The sequence below is a fragment of the Mercenaria mercenaria genome, chromosome 12 (assembly GCF_021730395.1).
Source record: "Mercenaria mercenaria strain notata chromosome 12, MADL_Memer_1, whole genome shotgun sequence".
Classification (NCBI taxonomy): Eukaryota; Metazoa; Mollusca; class Bivalvia; order Venerida; family Veneridae; genus Mercenaria; species Mercenaria mercenaria.
In genome coordinates, this window is record NC_069372.1 from 44,007,551 (window position 1) to 44,024,342 (window position 16,792).

Here is a 16,792-nt window from a genome sequence, read left to right on the forward strand (position 1 = left end):
TTCTTGGTTTATGTTGGCGCCAAAATGTTGTATGAATTTTGTTTCTTTGTAGACGTCCGGCCAAGTGCAGAAGGTATGTGTTCTATTCCAGTTTTCCTTTTTTTAGTAGTAACCCAAGCAACCAAGAAAACATTAATCGCGAGTAATGAACAATTTCATGATAGCATAGTTTTAATATGCAAGGTGGTATAGTAGATAAACTGTGACACTACATGGAGTTCATGGATAAAAAAACTCTGGTTACAACTGTAGATTCTCATTAAACCGTCAAACCTGGCTACATAACCACCCTTGGGAGATGAAAAATGTGGTTTTTGTTAACTGATAGTCTCTTAACTCTTATCATGCTGGACACTCCTGATTCTGCTTTTGTGACCAGTGTATATCTTGATCAGCCTGCACATCCATGCAATCTGATCAAGATCTGCACTGTTTGCCATTCAGTCGATGTCTTTTTGGTAAGCATCCCTTTTAACAGTTAATGGTAGTGTCCAGATTGAAAGATGGACAAGTTCATTATAGAAATTTAGCAGGGTAAAGGTTAAAAACAGGTAAAAGTATGGTGTAAGTAAACAGAAAAGAAAGTAGTGAGCTTTCAAGACTTGCTCTACCGTTGTGGCCTTTATTTAGAGGTGTTCATTATTCTCAGGTGGTCTTTATTAAAATGTGTAAAGAGTAACACCAATAGCATTTCTTTTTTGGAGGAGCCCCTAAGGCTGAGTGGTTAAGATGGCTGACTTTGACTCACTTAGCCCACATTGTTATGAGGAAGCCATTAAGTTGGCTTATGGAAGGTTGGTAGTTCTACCCAGGTCCTGCCTTTCGCCAGAAATAATATCCTGCACTTGGGATTTTCCTCCAATGTTTAATCACTTGCCTCTCATCCTTGTGGGCTTAAAACCTTCCTTGAGGTGTAGAATTCTTCATGCGAGGAAGCCATTCAGCTGGCTTGTGGAGAGTGTCTTTTCTACCCAGGTGCATGCCAATGTCTGAAACACGTGGAGTCTTCATCCACCTATAAAAGAAAGCTAGAAATGTGGCCATTAAAATTTGTCTACGTGGCTTTAAACCCAACAGAAACAAATAAAACCAACATTTAACCTTTAGCAGGCTAATCTTGGTCTGCACTGGTCGCAAAGGCAGAATAACTTGCCACCAGCAGGCTAAAGGTTAAAAACTTGAAAGTTGCTGTTTTAACTTAAATCACAACAAATATCAATCTTTTGTTTCAATTCGACTGAAGGGGGCTATTCGACTCACCCTGGCATTGTCCGAGCAAGTTTTTCGTCAACCTTTGTTTTCCTGTCATATATTGTTACTATTGCTTATATCTTACTGTAACTTCAGGTAAGCATTGTCCAGCATACAAACAAAATATATGCAGGGACTGGGCCCATTATACAGAAGGTCAAGGTCACCAAGGTGTTTCATGAGTGGTGGGGGCATATAGATTTGGGCTTGTCTGTGCGTCCGTCCATCCGAAGTTCGTAACGCACCTAGCTCAAAAAGTATTTGATATAAATTGATGAAATCTTGCATGAGGCTTTATCATGATATGAACCTGCGCACCTCCTATTTTTCGTCTGGCTCCATCCACTATTTTCAGAGTTATGGCTTCTGAATTAGTCAAAAATGCACATTTTCACATTGTGACACGCCTAGCTCAAAAAGTATTTGATATAAATTGATGAAACCTTGCATGAGTCTTAATCATGATATGAACTTGCGCACCTCCTATTTTTCGTCAGGCTCTGCCCCCTATTTTCTGAGTTATGGCCCCTGAAATAGTCAAAAATGCACATTTTCACCTTGTGACATGCCTAGCTCAAAAGTGTTTGATATAGATTCATTAAACCTTGCATGGTTCTTAATCATGATATGAACTTGCACACCTCCTATTTTTCATTTTGGTCCGCCCCCTATTTTCAGAGTTATAGCCCCTGAAATAGTCAAAAATGCACGTTTCACCTTGTGATGCACCTAGCTCATAAAGTATTTAATATAAATGATTGAAAACTTGCATAAGTCTTTATCATGATAAAAACTTGCACACCTCTTATTTGTTGGCTGGCTCCACCCCCTATTTTTAGCTCACCTGAGCAATGCTCAGGTGAGTTTTTCTGATCGCTCGATGTCCGGCGTCCGTCGTCCGTCGTCTGTCGTCCGTCGTCTGTCAACATCTAGCTTGTGTATGCGATAGAGGCTGTATTTTTCGATTAATCTTCATGAATATTGGTCAGAATGATAACCTTGATGAAATCTAGGCCGAGTTCGAAAATGGGTCATCTTGGGTCAAAAACTAGGTCACTAGGTCAAATCAAAGAAAAACCTTGTGTATGCGATAGAGGCTGTATTTTTCATTTAAACTTCATGAATATTGGTCAGAATGATAACTTTGATGAAATCTAGGCCGAGTTCGAAAATGGGTCATCTCGGGTCAAAAACTAGGTCACTAGGTCAAATCAAAGAAAAACCTTGTGTATGCGATAGAGGCGGTATTTTTCAATTAATGTTCATGAATATTGGTCAGAATGATAACCTTGATGAAATCTAAGCCGAGTTCGAAAATGGGTCAACTCGGGTCAAAAACTAGGTCACTAGGTCAAATCAAAGAAAAACCTTATGTATGCGATAGAGGCTGTATTTTTCAATTCTTCTTCATGAATATAGGTCAGAATGATTACCTTGATCAAATCTAGGCCGAGTTCGAAAATGGGTCATCTCGGGTCAAAAACTAGGTCACTAGGTCAAATCAAAGAAAAACCTTGTGTATGCTATAGAGGCTGTATTTTTCAATTGATCTTCATGAATTTTGGTCAGAATGATTGCCTTGATGAAATAAAGGCCGAGTTCGAAAATGGGTCATCTCGGGTCAAAAACTAGGTCACTAGGTCAAATCAAAGAAAAACCTTGTGTATGCGATAGAGGCTGTATTTTTCAATTGATCTTCATGAATTTTGGTCAGAATGATTACCTTGATGACATCTAGGCCGAGTTCGAAAATGGGTCATCTGGGGTCAAAAACTAGGTCACTAGGTCATATCACGTAAAACTCTTGTGTATGCGATAGAGGCTGTATTTTTCAATTGATCTTCATGAATTTTGGTCAGAATGACCTTGATGAAATTTAGACCAAGTTCGAAAATGGGTCATCTGGGGTCAAAAACTAGGTCACTAGGTCAAATCAAAGAAAAACCTTGTGTATGCAATAGAGGCTGTATTTATCAACTGATCTTCATGAATTTTAGCCAGAATGATTACCTTGATAAAATCTAGGCTGAGTTCGAAAATGGGTCATCTGGGGTCAAAAACTAGGTCACTAGGTCAAATCAAAGAAAAACATTGTGTATGCAATAGAGGATGTATTTTTCAATTGATCTTCATGAAATTTGGTCAGAGTGATTGCCTTGATGAAATCTAGGTCGATTTTGAATATGGGTTATCTGAGGTGAAAAACCAGGTCACTAGGTCAAATTAAAGAAAAATCTTGTGTATGCGATAGAGACTGTTTTTTTCAATTGATTTTTATGAAATTTGATCAGGTTGATTGCCTTAATGAAATCTAGGTCAAATTTGAATATGGGTCATCTGAGGTCAAAAACTAGGTCACTTGGTCAAATCAAAGAAAAAACTTCTGTATGTGATAGAGGCTGTATTTTTCAGTTGATCTTCATGAATTTTGGTCAGAATGATTGCCTTGATAAAATCTAGGTCGAGTTTGAACATGGGTCATCTAGGGTCAAAAACTAGGTCATATCTAAGAAAATGCTTGTTTTATCGCAATAGACCAATTTTTTGGTCCAATCTTAATGAAAATTTGTCAGAATATTTGTTTCCATGAAATCACTAGGTCAAACATGTTTTACACTGTTATGGAGTGTTTTTTCGTAGGTGAGCGACCCTCTTGTTAAAGTTATGGCCCCTGAAATAGTAAATAGTAAAAAAAATGCACATTTTCACCTAATTATGTGCCTAGCTGAAAAAGTATTTGATGTAATTTCATGAAACCTTGCTTGAGTCTTTATCATGATGTGTCCTTGCACACTTGGCATTCTCCCTGAGAATCTTTGCATTTATTACAGAGTTATGGCCCTTGAAATAGCCAAAATAGTGGATTTTTTGTTTGTGATGCTCATAGCTCAAAAAGTATATGGCCTAGAATAATGAATCCTTTTCATAAAATGTTTGTTGAGGCTATACCCCATTAGGACTGCAAACATTTGAATTATTTCCCCTTATTTGTGACAAATGTACCAGTGGGGGGGGGGGGGGCACTTCCTGTGTCCTACAGACACATTCTAGTTAAGGTTTTTCTGCAACATTTGTTTGTCTTTGTTACTATTGTTTATGTCTTACTGTACGTTCATATAGACATTGTCCAGCATACAAAGTATGTGCAGGGACTGGGCCCATTATACCCAAGGTCATGGTCACAAAGTTGTTACACTTGGAATTACTTTCATGTTAGATTTTTTCGAAAGCTTCGTTTACAGACATATCTTTGATACTTCAAAAGAGAATGACTTGAAATTAAAAATATTCCTTTATAATCATCACCTGCATGCGTGGTTACAATCCCCATAACTGTAGTTGTATTTTTAACAGAATTATGCCCCTTTCGTATTTAAAGTTTTTTGGCAATCTTCACTTTCTGGATATAACATATGTACAATATAAGATAAAGACTTGAAACTTGAAATGTGTCTTTATCTTCATCATCTGCATGTGTGGTAACAATCCCCATAACTCTGATTTGTATTTTTGACCAAATTATGCCCATTTTATACTTAAACTTTTTGACAAACTTTGGTATTATGTAAGATAATGACTTGAAACTCAAAATAGATCTTTACCATCATCATCTGCATGTGTGGTAACAATCCCAATAACTCTAATATGTGTTCTTGACAGAATTATGCCCTTTGGTGTATCTTCCTTTTAAAGTAGAGGTCTCTTATTAGCTCATCTGATTTTTTGAGAGAAAAAATGATAAGTTATTGTCATCACTTTATCGGCGTCGGCGTTGCCTGGTTAAGTTCTATGTTTAGATCAGCTTTTCTCCTAAACTATCAATGGCATTGCTTTGAAACGTGCAACATTTGTTCACCATCAATAGCTGACCCTGAACAGCAAGAAACATAACTCCATCCTGCTTTTTGCAAGAATTATGGCCCCTTTTGGACTTAGAAAATATCAGATTTCTTGGTTAAGTTTTATGTTTAGGTAAATTTTTCTCCTAGACTATCAAAGCTATTGCTTTGAAACTTGCAGCACTTGTTCACCATCATATGCTGACCCTGTACAGCAAGAAACATAACTCCGTCCTGCTTTTTGCAAGAATTACGGCCCCTTTTGGACTTAGAAAATATCACATTTCTTGGCTAAGTTTTATGTTTAGGTAAACTTTTCTTCTAAACTATCAAAGCTATTGCTTTGAAACTTGCAGCACAAATGTTCAACATCATAAGCTGACTCTGTACAGCAAGAAACATAACTCCCTTTTGCAAGAATGATGGCCCTTTTTGGACTTAGGAAATCATGGGTAGGACAATATTTCTACTACACGGAGACAAAGAAATCAGATGAGCGTCTGCACCCGCAAGGCGGTGCTCTTGTTGAGACATATATTCATTTTACTGTCAAATCGCGGAATAGTAGAGCACGCTGTCTGATGGACAGCTCTTGTTTATCTTACCTAAAGGAAGGTTATATTTGATTAGGGAAGTGGGGACAGGGTAGCTGGATGCATAAACCGTCCCTCAGAAATAAGATACATGTTAGAAGGAACAAAAAAAAATGTAACAGAAGTGCAGCAAAGTCTCTAGTGACATTTCTGAAGGGCAAACACCTCTCTTCAGGGGTGGATATTTCCTTTCTAATTGGATTTAAGATTGTTTAGGAACCTCTATAGGACAGCTACCTCTATATGACAAATATGTATTCTTCCAAGCATTGTTCACTCTAGAAGGTTACATTGTATGCAATTTCTTTTTTTACTAGATTACATCTTTTAGAACAGTTGAAGAGTTTGTTAGTTCAGTTAAATAGCAGTTTGATTGCATACTTTTTATGCACACTAACCTTTCTTTTATGTTCAAGTCAAAAGGTTTTTTTTTTAGTTCTTGTAAGGGATGCGTCCGCCCTCTTAGCTCAAGAGTGTAAGGAAAGCAAAGAGCTTTAGATCCTGGGGTCATGAGTTTCATACCTGGGCCAGGCATATGTCCGCAGTGACAATTTGAAGGAAAATAATTTATCTTAAATAATTCATCCTCCACTTTCGTTCCGCATGGAGAAGTTGCATTTTACTTAAGGACAACATATTAGTACTAGTGCACAATCCACGACAGATAGTAAAGTTAACAGCCTTTCAGTACATATCTAAAATAGGATTTTTAGTTTCTGTAGCTTGTGTTACATAAGATAATTATAGTAATGAGAATATTTAACCTTTAGCATGCTAGATAAACTGTCGTCTGCTGGGAATGTCGTCTGCTTATATTGTAAAGTTCATTCAATTTGTTCCAAAATTGGAAGAAATATTGTCAAGAGTAGCAAACAGCTTGGAACCTGATCAGACGCCGATTTAATCGGCGTCTGATCTGGTTCAAAGCTGTTTGCAAAGGCTGTTAAATTCGCCTGCAGCAGGCTAAGGGTTAAAGTAAGTTGCAGCCAAATATGTTTGAAACCAGCTAATGTGTTTCATACACAAAGAATAGCGCTGTTATTAACCAGTATGTTTTCTCTTGAATTGTACATTAATGGCCAAGTTATTGATGCATAATGGTTTTTGTAATGTCGTATCACATTACACTATGGCAACATCCTGTAAAGTGCAGATTGTGTTGATATTGTAACATGTATAATATGTATACTAAGTCAATAAAGGCATTTGGGCCTCAGAAATGCCTTGCCTTTCTTGTTAAATTCTTTTTATTGGACAGGCCTTGGTGGCTGAGTGGTTACGGTCGGTAACTTCAGATGTGCCATCTTGGTCCAAAGTTATAAAATATGTAAAGATTAGTTTAAAACCAGGTGACCTGATTTCCACTCAGTGTCTTAATTGCCTGAAAGATTTCATGAAATTACTGTTAAACTTCAACCTCATCCAGGTGATGCTCGGCGAGCACAATTCAGATCACTAGGTCCTAGGTTACTTGAGGTCAAAGGTCAAATAGCTTAACAATGTGTCTGCTCCATATTCACAGGTACTAAACAGTGCCTGCGGTACTGACTGTGCCGACGAGGATTGAAGGCACTTCGCTTCCTGTACCGCAGGTACTTCGTCAATGTTTACAAAACGAGCGAGATCGGTGAGTGATTTTTGTCATTTTGTTACTCATGAAGATTTTTTTCAAAAATCGGGGAATGTAGCGGGGTGTAGATGTATCTTATCTTCATATCCATGCTAAAATTTGTGGCAAATGATCAATTTCCTAGAAACGTAAGGACAAATAAGTTGGGAATGAAACGTGATTTTTTTCACATCAGTGACTGTATAGGCTCATTTCTTTTCGCTGACCCAAACGATGTTGTCTCTGCCGTTGCAAATTATGTTTATAAATGACATGTGATTTGCTAAAACATAAAATGTGTCCAGAAAATTTTGAATTTGTACGTTATGCCAATTTTGGAAAAGTGCCGCAGACATTTTGACGATGCCGCAGCCCCTTCGAGGTGCCGCAGGCACTTCAAAAAGTTTCATAAATTTGGCCCATAACTACATCTCAAATAAATCGCATTCGTACGATTATATTTTATATTCACAAATATAAAAAGTTTAGCAATCGGTTTATCATCGTGGGTAATTTATACTACTTAAACTATAGTACGCGATTGTTCCGGTCAGTACGTTGAAGCAAACTGTATTCCAAAACATTTTGCTCTTTGAAAATTGCCTTCTCTGCCCATCCTATGCTGCTCGATATGTTTGTTGTTTTTTTTTCAAAGTTTTGTTTGCAGGGAATAAAATAGGTTTTTACGTACATGTAAAAACTATTAAAATTCTCCCGTTTGATCGTTTATGAGCTATATTAAGTTCTCCTTTTTTCTGAAAACATTTTTAAAATATTTTTTTTTGTAGGTATACTTAATATTTACAGGAAACGTTAGGCTATTAAAATAACTACAGAAAATTTCAAACATTGATACAGTTTCTGATTTTATACCGTAATAACTGTCTAGCTAGTAAATGTCAACTGTCCACAATGGGCTCTTACACAAATGGTATCGAGATTATAATGTGAATCATCGCAATAATATTTACAGGAAACTTTTGACTATTGAGACTCTTATTAGAAACTTCGCTTTATCACGATAATTTCTTGAAGTATCGCGACAACTACCTATCTATCTCGTGGCAGAGGTTACAATGTAGTAATTCGGTCAAAATGTGCTTCCATGGTGTATCGAAAGAAGTCCCTAATAAGTAGATCCTAATTTTTCCATTTTTCGCGCATTTGCGTGTAAATCGGGAGCCAAATGGGCATCATTCCACTCATGGAATGAATTTAACATAAAATAGGACATTTTTCATGCTAATATTCGCTTGTTTTCGGGTTGTTTTACGTGAAAACGAAAGTAGGGTTTTTATTCTGCGGACCGCTTTCTGGAGGGTACCTGACTTCAGTTGACTTGCATTCCACTGCATACTATTCAACACCCCTTTTTCTTTTCGTTTTCTTGAAGGAAATGTTGTTTCTCTGTTCTTCCATTTGTCTGTTTGTCTAGTTTCGGCCAAATTTATGTCCCGATACTTTTTGAAAGTGCCTGCGGCACCTCGAAGGGGCTGCGGCATCGTCAAAATGCCTGTGGCACTTTTCCAAAAGTAGCATAACGTTCAAATTCGGAATTTTCTGGACACATTTTATGTTTTAGCAGATCACATGTCATTTATAAATATAATTTACGACGGCAGAGACGACATCGTTTGGGTCAGCGAAAAGAAATCGAGTCTAAACAGTCACTGATGTGAAAAAATCAGGTTTCATTCACAACTTATTTGTCCTTACGTTTCTAGGAAATTGTTCATTTGCCACAAATTTTAGCATGGATATGTAGATAAGATACATCTACACCCCGCTACATTCCCTGATTTTTGAAAAAATACTCCATGCAGTAACAAAATGACAAAAATGACAAAAATCACTCACCGATCTCGCTCGTTTTGTAAACATTGACGAAGTACCTGTGGTACAGGAAGCGAAGTGCCTTCAATCCTCGTCGGCACAGTCAGTACCGCATGCACTGTTTAGTACCCGTGATATTGTCATTGCTGCTTAGGAGAGTTTCATATAACTAACATCATTTGTTTAATACATGAAGACAGCATGCAAGTAGCATGGCCCAGGGTCATTGTCACTTTTGAGGTCAAAGGTCAAATAGTTTAACTTTATGTTGGCTCCTCATCTTTTAAATTGTTGGGTAAATTTTCATAAAACTAGTATCAGTTATTCACCTCATCCAAACACAACATGCAGAGCGCACAACCCAGGTGATGTAGTCAGAGTCACAGTAGAAGGTCAAATAGCGTTACATTGTGTCTGCTCCACTTGGAAAGATTTTTATGCCCCTGGCATCTACTGATGCAGGAGGCATATAGTGATTGTCCTGTCTGTTCGTTCGTCTGTTCATTCGTCTGTCTGTATGAGGTTAACCAAATGGGACCGTTTCGTCTAGCATCAATACCCATTACTAAAATGACTTGATACTAATGCAGATGTAACCTGTGACCATTCCTCAACTTCAGACATCACCTTACCTCAGTTTGACCTTGACCTTGAACTTGACCTCGTTTTGGACTTAGGTTGCTTTGTATCAACAAGGATGCCACCGAGGGCATCAAGCGTTATTGAACGCAGCTTCTTGTTATAAACTAGCACCTTGTTTACCTTATCAAGATGACATGCACAACACACAACTCTTATCACTAGGTTCAGGGTCATGGAAACACTTCGAGTTGAAGAGCAAATTGCTATAGTTCATGTCCAGTCTGTATCTTTTAAACCATTGAGATAAAATTCATAAACTTACCATCAGTTGTTAACCTCATTCCGAATTACCCAGGTCATTAGGTCTAAGGTCAACGTCACACTTAGTGGTCAAATATAAAATACAGTCGAATACCGTTACCTCGATATTCAAGGGACTGTAAAATTTGCATCGACGTATCCGAAGTTCGACGTAACGATATTACACTCTTGGACTACTTTGTACTTGTTTCGGACGTCTATATTGTCATTAATGTGAATGCTTTTTTCAGAGAGTTTGAAAGGGGAAAGAAATATTATAAAACGTAAATACAATTTTGATTTTATTGACAAATAAATCATCTTAATTAATTACATACATAAAACTTTTTTTAACTTTTCAAAATATACATTTAAACATTATCACTTTTATTCCTTCCCAAAACAAGTCTGAATGCAGGGGGTAATGTTCCTAGTTGAGAAGTCATTTGGGCTGTGCTTCGGTAACGAAAATTTGCCAGTTAAATACGCATATTGTTACTCAATCCTAAATGGCAGATTTTCACTCCGTCAAACAGAAAATGTCATCCAAATTAATTGTTATTTTGGAAAACAGCTTTGCTGCTTGCATGTTATTTTATAAGACTAATTATTGGGAATAAAATGCAAACTTTCAGACATTTAAATTGAATTAAAGATTAAATAACAAACAAAACAAACACACAAACTAACTTGAATATGATTAATACATCACTGGTCAACAATAGGTTGATTTTCACACCTTACAAATAACATGGATATTTTTGACAAGCTGTGATATCGAAGAAACCAGGTGTAAAAACAGTACAGGTAAGTTGACGGGACTGAAAAATCTCATCGAGCTAACCAAAGTATCGAGCTACTCATATCAAGGTAATGATAAATAATTACATTAAGATAAATAGGGAAAAATCGGGACCGACTCAAACACATCGTGCTAACCGGAGTATCGAGCTAACCAATATCGAGGTAATGATATTCAACTGTAGCTGAAAATTTGTGCCTGTTCTGTATCTTCTTGACCGCTGGAAGGATTAAACCAATATCAGCAGATAACATGCAGAGTGCACAACCTGTGCTACTATGTCCAAGGTCAAGGTAATGCTGTAAGTCAAAGGTCAGGATCGCTGCATTTATTTTTCCTTGTATTGAAGTGGCATCTTGTGGTATTAATCGCCAAAGTGATAGCTCTAGTTTGAGTGATCTGTTTTTCTTGTATTATGAAATTAAGGGGTTTCATGCATAGCATGAACTGAAATAAAACAAATTAACCAGAGTGTTACAGATTTAAGAGTAGAAGAATGTATTGTGTGTTTATGATCATATCTGAAGCAAGTGTTTTCATGAGGTGTTTTCTTACTGTTCAGTTTGTTTGTAGGTCACTGTAAAATCACTTAATTTTGTGTGGGCATACAATTCCATGGTCTTAGCCAAAACAGATATTTTACGGGGGCTTAAATCATGGATGCAAAAACTTGAAAAATAAAACATACATGAATCTCATGTATTCATTGGGATCTAACTTGTAGATTGACCACGAAAATTAGTCCCCCATGAAAATTGATGGTTTTACAGTATTTAGTTCGGGGGTTGGTGTTGTAAATCTGAGCACATTTTTTTTGTAATTGATCAGTCACAAGCTGGAGTTTTATACTCTTGAACCAGTGTTTGATTTTATATGAGCTTATTATGCATGTTATTTCTTTATTTTCAGTCTGGTTTCGATCTGCTGCATTCACTTATTCCGTCCTTAAGGCAGAACCCAAATGCCAAGGTCAGCAAAGCTGCAATGCTGCAAAAGAGTAAGTGTGTTTCTAGAAATAGGCGCTCGGCATATAGTATAGGTGATATAATGTAAGAAGCTGAATTGATATATATCAATTACAGCTGCTGATTATTATAAGGAAATGAAATTATTTTGAGCTCAACTTTTCAAAGATAGAGCGATTGCATTCACCCCAGCAACGGCATCTCCGTCGCCGTTTGTTTCAAGTTTTTAGCTCGACTATTCATAGAATAGTGAGCTATTGCACTCGCCCATGCGTCGGCGTCTGCGTCCGCGTCCGCGTCCCGATTTTGGTTAAGGTTCTGTATGTAAGCTGGTATCTCAGTAACCACTTGTGGGAATGGATTGAAACTTCACACACTTATTCACTGTGACAAACTGACTTACATTGCACAGGTTCCATAACTCTATTTTGCTTTTTTACAAAATTATGCCCCTTTTTCGACTTAGAAATTTTTGGTTAAGGTTTTGTATGTAAGCTGGTAACTCAGTAACCACTTGTGGGAATGGATTGAAACTTCACACACTTATTCACTGTGATGAACTGATCTACATTGCACAGGTTCCATAACTCTATTTTGCTTTTTTACAAAATTATGTCCCTTTTTCGACATAGAAATTTTTGGTTAAGGTTTTGTATGTAAGCTGGTATCTCAGTACTTACTAATGGGAATGGATTGAAACTTCACATACTTGTTCACTATCATGATCTGACATGCACTAAGCAAGTCCCATAACTCTACTCTCTTTCTTTTCAAAATTATGCCCCTTTTTCGACTAAGCAGTTTTTGGTTAAATTTTTGTATGTAATCTGATATCTCAGTATCCACTAATTGGAATGGATTGAAACTTCACACACTTGTTCACTGTCATGATCTAACATGCACTGTGAAGGTCCCATAACTCTACTTGGCATTTTTACAAAATTATGCCCCTTTGACTTAGCAGTTTTTTGTTAAGTTTTTGTATGTAAGCTGGTATCTCAGTATCCACAAATTGGAAAGGATTGAAACTTCACACACTTGTTCACTGTCATGATATGACATGCAGTACAGAGGTCCAATACCTCTACTTTGCATTTTACAAAGTTATGCCCCTTTTTCAACTTTTGTATTCATTCAATTGACAAGGCTGTTGAATAGTCGAGCGTTGCTGTCCTCCGACAGCTCTTGTTAATAAAGTCAGATATCTCTGTTACTATCAAAGCTTTTGACTTGAAACTTTTAAATAGTTGTTTGCTGTCAGTCTACACCAGGAGAAACAGTCCCCATAACTCTGGTTTGAATTTTGACAGAGTTATGCTCCTTTTTAAATTTGATTTATTTTGTTAAAGTTTTTATAAAGTTTTTACTGGCAAAGCCCTAATTCAGAGTCATGCACTAAGAAAAGTTAAGTATGCTGTCGTATGGACAACTCTTGTTATTACAGCTTCTGATTATTTTGAGAAGCTGAAACTATATCTTTTACTGCAGCTGAATATTGAAAGAAATTGAAAGTATATTTTTTACATCTGCTGACTATTATAAGAAGCTAAAATATTGTCTATTACAGCTGCTGAGTATTGTAAGAAGCTGAAGTCAGAGCGAGTCCAGATGCAGAATGAAGCTGATATCCTCAAACAGGAAATTAGCTCTTTGAATCAAGCAATAGGGTAAGGAAAGTCTTACTTAAGTGTAACTGTTGGCTCGCCGAAAAAGAACCAGATTCAGATCTGGTCTGTGGTGATCGGGTTTTTGCTTTAATCTGTCTAATAAAAATTGTCTGTAAAAAGGTGAGACTTGTTCCTGCCTTATAAAGGTAAGGTGTTTTGCTGCAAGCTGATGAAGAGTTGACCAGCACCACTTTCGGTTCAAAACCATTCTCGTTCGCAGGGCCGTGTAGTCGTAAGTTCAAAACCCTGCTTTGTACTTCTTACACAAGTCAGTGACCATCACAGCTGTTGGTTCAAAAGCCTGCTTAGAATGGTAGAATTCTTTATGTGAATAGACACCATTTCAGCTGGCTTGTGAAATGGTGGTTTTGCCCAGGTACCTGCCATGTTTGAAACAATGTGTTAAGGGGCTCTTGAGGCCTTCCTAAATCGGGAAAGTGTGACCTAAATTATGCTGTTGTCACCTACAGACTGATTTGTCCTTAATGTGGTACTGGCTGATTGCACAGCTGTCATATTACTTTTGACTTGTCAGGCTGACACATTTTAATGTTACAGTGTTACAGGTCAATTATTTCATTATCTGTCTGTTGACATTGTTCATTAAAAAATAGATATATTTTATACTTTATGGGGCTTCATGTAAAGCTGTGATGATCTCGGGTTGATGTATACTGTGAAATTGAATAATTTCATGGTTTTAACCCTTAACATTTTGGACACAATTGATTTTGCCTTTGTGAGCAGTGTAGATCATGATCAACCTGCACATCATGCAGTCTTATCAAGATCTGCACTGTTAGCAATTCAGTCAGTATCATTTTGGTAAGCACCCCTTTGAGTACTGTCTGAATTGAAGGAGGTTAATGTTACTGTCTGAATTGAAAGGGGGACAAGTTCATTATAGAAATTTAGCAGGGTAAGGGTTGATACTCAAAACAAATATTGTGTGAGCATATAGATTTGTGGATATAAAATTGATGGGAATTTACTTTTTGGTTTGGACTTAGTTTTATGGATTGACTCAACCATGAAATGGACAAAAATTAGCCATCCATTTAAATAATGATTCCCCAGTATTTTACCTACTGCTGTGGCTATTACTTAGTTTTCTTGATAGCCTGAATGGAGTAATGATCTGAGGATATAGTTGGAGGTCAATATGACTTAAAGGCAGGTCAGCAAAAGTGACATACTGACGTAATGTAGGTCTTTCACTGTGATACTACATTGCTTACCTGTCTGTATGAATCGATGAAGTAGAATTCTGTGCACTCATTCATTAAGCAGTTATCGTTTCAGGGTGTGCCAGTCACAGCTGCCAGCTACAGGTGTGCCCGTTACTAGGCAACGTGCTGATCAGATGCGGGAAATGTTTGAAGAATATGTGAAACAGAGGACGCTGACAAACTGGAAGTTCTGGATTGTATCCTTTTAAAATACTGTCTCATATGGGTCTGAGGTTTAAAAAAGAGTTTTGAGACCAGTCTAAAATCGCAAACATTTGATTGGTTGTTTCTGAGCACAATATTTAAATTGACTAATAGCAAGGCAGCATTCTGAGAATGGTCACCAAACTGAAGTTTTATTACGTTGAGTGTGTAGAGAGAGAGATGGAAGTTTATTAGTACAGTAACTTAGGTTCATGTTGAATTTATCTACTGGTATAATGGTTTTAATAATTACTTGAAATATTGAAATTCAAAGCATTGCTATTTCAGCAGAATTCAATGGTGCAGATTGATAAATTGGACAAGAGAAGTTGACCAACCACACAAGACAGGAACATACCCAAAAGGGTAGCATACAAATAAAACTTACTATGTTAAGATAAAAGCATTCACCAGTTGTAGCATACACATGCATGATCTGAGAAAAAAAAAAGTACATTATCAGACATCTGTTTAAACATATGTAAATGAATGCAAATTTTATGACCTTTTTTAATAGGAAACTTAATAATGGATAACATGATATTGTTGAACATACAACATAGGTCAAAAATTACGCCAGTCTTGGATAGATTATTATCGTCTGGTAGAAGACATGCATTTACTTTGTTTGGGCAGAATGTTTTTATATTTCTGAACAATTTATCGAAATGCTATCTCGTTAAGAAAGTGCTCTTCATTCTTTTCCCACCAAGTTCGAGTGAACTGTAGTTGTTCATGCATTTCGATAGGTTTTTAGCTCACCTGTCACATAGTGACAAGGTGAGCTTTTGTGATCACGCAGCGTCCGTCGTCCGTCCGTAAACTTTTGCTTGTGACCACTCTAGAGGTCACATTTTTTGTGGGATCTTTATGAAAGTTGGTCAGAATGTTCATCTTGATGATATCTAGGTCAGTTTCGAAACTGGGTCACGTGCACTCAAAAACTTAAAAATAGAAAAACCTTGTGACCTCTCTAGAGGCCATATTTTTCATGAGATCTTCATGAAAATTAGTGAGAATGTTCACCTTGATAATATCTAGGTAAAGTTCAAAACAGGGTCACGTACCTTCGAAAACTAGGTCAATAGGTCAATAATAGAAAAACGACGTCATACTCAAAACTGGGTCATGTGGGAAGAGGTGAGTGATTCAGGACCATCATGGTCCTCTTGTTTGTGAAGGCAAGTTGGTGAGATTATAGTTCCATAAGGCGTAAAAAATTTATGTTAAAAACATATAAAACAGCTGTTCAAACATGTTTTACATAATTACATAGTCAGATAAGCACTACCTCCATTACTGCACATGAATCAATACAGTTGGAGTCATAAAGGGAGGTAAACCAGTGTAATGGATTCAGTAATACTTTCAGCCCACCCACTTTGCTCAATAGGGAGAGCGCAGATCTACGGATCGCGGGGTCACGAGTTCGAGCCCTGGGCGAGGCGTATGTTCTCCGTGACAATTTGATGAAAGACATTGTGCCTCAAATCCTTTGTCTCCACTGCAGATTCATGTGGAGAAGTTGTCAGTTACTTGCGAAGAACAGGTTTGTACTGGTACAGAATCCAGGAACACTGTAAGGTTAACTGCCTGCTGTTACATGACAGAAATACTGTTGAAAAACAACGTTAAACCCAAAACAAACAAACAATAATACTTTCTATATTGTTATCAATAATCAATTCTTTGACAAATATTTTAGAAAACTGTGGAGACAGTTATCATATGATTTTAATGAAAGTAGTGTTGAGAAGAATTACTGTTATAACTCAACAAATGTTTAAGTCATTTAAAATAAACTCTTTTTTCTTTTTCATTTCAAAGTAAAAATTATGAAGTGTTTACTTCTAAATTCAGCATTAGGCCTGGTATATTTCATCAATGTGAAACTTAAGACTTCTAAATTACAAATAGA

The 16,792-nt window shown here is 36.9% G+C and overlaps 1 protein-coding gene across 3 annotated transcripts in view; it reads left to right on the forward strand.

The window, feature by feature from the left end:
- LOC123533853 (MLX-interacting protein-like) overlaps window positions 1–16,792 on the forward strand; it is a 97,123-nt gene that overhangs the window by 68,320 nt on the left and 12,011 nt on the right. For 2 of the 3 annotated variants that reach the window (XM_053519909.1, XM_053519911.1), the window contains 4 exons: window positions 53–73; window positions 11,719–11,806; window positions 13,342–13,441; window positions 14,744–14,867. In XM_053519909.1, coding sequence (XP_053375884.1) covers window positions 53–73; window positions 11,719–11,806; window positions 13,342–13,441; window positions 14,744–14,867 — 333 coding nt within the window. The remainder of the gene's footprint in view (window positions 1–52; window positions 74–11,718; window positions 11,807–13,341; window positions 13,442–14,743; window positions 14,868–16,792) is intronic. The other variant, XM_053519910.1, reaches the window with a different exon arrangement.